Below are 2,779 nucleotides of genomic sequence, written 5' to 3' on the forward strand. Positions count from 1 at the left end.
ACATCTACAACAGTGTAATTTTACAATAGATGTATATCTGATAAATTACAACTACACAGGTTGAATTGTAGAATTGTTTTTTTTTTGTTATATACACTGTAACCACCGCGGATATCGAACCCCTATTTTTAATATTATAAGCCCTCAAGCTTACTGCTGAACCATTGGGGACAACTGGAGAGTCGAGTAGCGGGAAGGTATGATGCTACAGAAACGAAATTCACAAATTCTCACCTAGACCTCCTGCCTAAACATGATGCCATCTCTAACCAATTTACCTGCTTTGCCAGACACACAAACCCCGTGGCAACCAGAACGGTAACGTTCTTTTTGTTAAATATGAACCACTACAAACTAAGACTGAAGTCGTGACCATTAACATTTCCTACCTGGGAGAAGAACTGGTGATAAGTTGTTCTTTCGCCACCCAAGTTACAGTCAGGGGTCTATCACCCTGGGGTTCACAGGCGACAATCACTGTGCCACCTTTTCTCACCATTTTAGTGTTAAAATCGGTGTCAAAACGTGGAGGAACTGTCATCAGAGACGAAAATATAAACACATGAAAATTAAATGTTATTACTTAAAGTTATTATATTATTCAAGTTGGGATTTAGGCTTAGTAGTGGTTAAAAAACAACCGCACAAATTAAATGTTAGTTTTGGTGGAGTATTTATAGCTGGAACTAACATTAGACTTAGAGAAACATTAATAAAGTTGGTGAACAACTAATTCATAAACAAAACCACAAATCAATAATAAGAAAATTAGAAAAAGGACTAAAAAATATCTTAGGTGTTTAGGCCAAAGTCATCTTTAGGCACGTTGTAATTGTTGTTAAGCACAAAGCTACACAATGGGCTGCCCGTGCTCTTCCTACCGAGGGTACAGAAACCAGCTTTTTAGAGTTACATCCCCCAGACTCACCCGAGCCACCGGGGATGGTGGGGTGGGCTACACGTTGTAATAGAATCCATTATTAATTTGGTCCGTCAAATTAGAAGACCCCCCCCCCCCAGTGGCACAGCGGTATGCCTGCGGACTTACAACGCTAGAAACTCGTGGTGGACAGAACACAGATAGCCCATTGTGTAGCTTTGTGCTTAACTACAAACAAACACTACTAATGTCCCCCAGTGGCACAGCGGCATGTCTGCGGACTTACAACGCTAGAATCCGGGTTTCGATACCCGTGGTGGGCAGAGCACAGATAGCCCATTGTGTAGCTTTGTTTTTAACGTGTAATCAGTTGTTTCTCATTAGTTTCCTTCTTCAAGACTAAATACTGTGAAAACTGTGGTTATTCTCCACATGAACAACACTTTATGGAAAAGTCAGTCACCCCATATCTAATTCATGACCACAGGGAGTGATTTGTTTAACTGAATAACGTAACTGATTGTCACAGGTATAACGCTCCTAAAGCTGGAATTCCAGAGTGTTGTGTACAGCAGCAACACTTTATGGAAAAGTCAGTCACGCCATATCTAATTCATGACCAAAGGGAGTGATTTGTTTAACTGAATAACGTAACTGATTGTCACAGGTATAACGCTCCTAAAGCTGGAATTCCAGAGTGTTGTGTTCAGCAGCATATAATGGTTCGAGCCTTGGTCTTTGACACGTTAAGCAGCCACAATCTGTTTTTAAATCTGTTATATACTTCATGTTTTTTTATAATACTGATGTTCCTACACACGGTGTATATACACTGGCTGAACATTTTATTAAAAACCTATGTACCCTTTCAGACTTAGGCCTGACCTAACTACAGTTGAAAATTACGATACTCTCATGATGTGTAAGCTGATTCCTGCAGCACTATAAACGACTGAGAGAAACATATTTATAGTCTGACTAACGTGTATGAGGAAAGTCAAAGATATTGCAAGGTTCAAAAGGAGCATAATAGTGAGTGCACGTTTAGAAGGTGTCACAGTGGTTAAGACAGTGGTTAGCATTGGTGAATCGAGTATATCAGCAACGGAAAAAAGTGAATAAAATGTCTCCTGTGAGGAGGAATTGTGGATGACAAAACGTAATGAGAGAAAGAGGAGAAAGGCGGTAATACAAGATGGTAAATTCCAACAATCATCAAACAAAACACAAGCTGACGGACATTTAGTGAAGGGCAATCCATACCCTTGTCGTATCTTGAGAAGAACATTGCAACAAATGGATTACAACAGAAGAAGACAATTGCATAAATCAATGATTTCAATGACTGACAAGAAAAACTCTTCAAATGTTGTAAAGAGCTCACACGTTCACAAGTGGTGTGGTTCAATACTTTGACCTCTTTGCACAGACAGGTTTGGAAAAGACAAAATTATAACTCAACCCCCTCTTGTGTTTTACCAACTATCCAGGAATCTGTTGGTGGAGTCATGGTTTGGGGAACGTTTTCTTGTCTTGTCCAAACTGTACAGGAATCTGATGATGTAGTCATGGTTTGGAGTACGTTTTCTTGTCGTGTCCCAACTGTACAAAAATCTATTGATGGAGTCATGGTATGGGGTACGTTTTCTTGTCTTGTCCCAACTGTACAGGAATCTGATAATGAATCATGATTTTGGGTACGTTCTCTTGTCTTGTCTCAACTGTCCAGAAATCTGTTGATGGAGTCATGGTTTGGGGTATGTTTTCTTGTCTTGTCCCAACTGTACAGGAATCTGATGATGGAGTCATGGTTTGGGGTACGTTTTCTTGTCTTGTCCAAACTGTCCTAGAATCTGATGATGGAGTCATGGTTTGGGGTATATTTCTGGGCTTGTCCCA

The 2,779-nt window shown here is 40.0% G+C and overlaps 1 protein-coding gene across 1 annotated transcript in view; it reads right to left on the reverse strand.

The window, feature by feature from the left end:
- Positions 1-381: 381 nt before the first annotated feature.
- Positions 382-2,779, reverse strand: part of LOC111083878 (Down syndrome cell adhesion molecule-like protein Dscam2) — a 10,504-nt gene continuing 8,106 nt past the window's right edge. Inside the window, exon 4 of the mRNA XM_022380596.1 lies at positions 382-534. Within this exon, the coding sequence (XP_022236304.1) occupies positions 386-534 (149 nt within the window). The 3' untranslated portion in view covers positions 382-385. The remainder of the gene's footprint in view (positions 535-2,779) is intronic.

The sequence above is a fragment of the Limulus polyphemus genome, unplaced genomic scaffold, assembly GCF_000517525.1.
Source record: "Limulus polyphemus unplaced genomic scaffold, Limulus_polyphemus-2.1.2 Scaffold11808, whole genome shotgun sequence".
Lineage (NCBI taxonomy): Eukaryota > Metazoa > Arthropoda > Merostomata > Xiphosura > Limulidae > Limulus > Limulus polyphemus.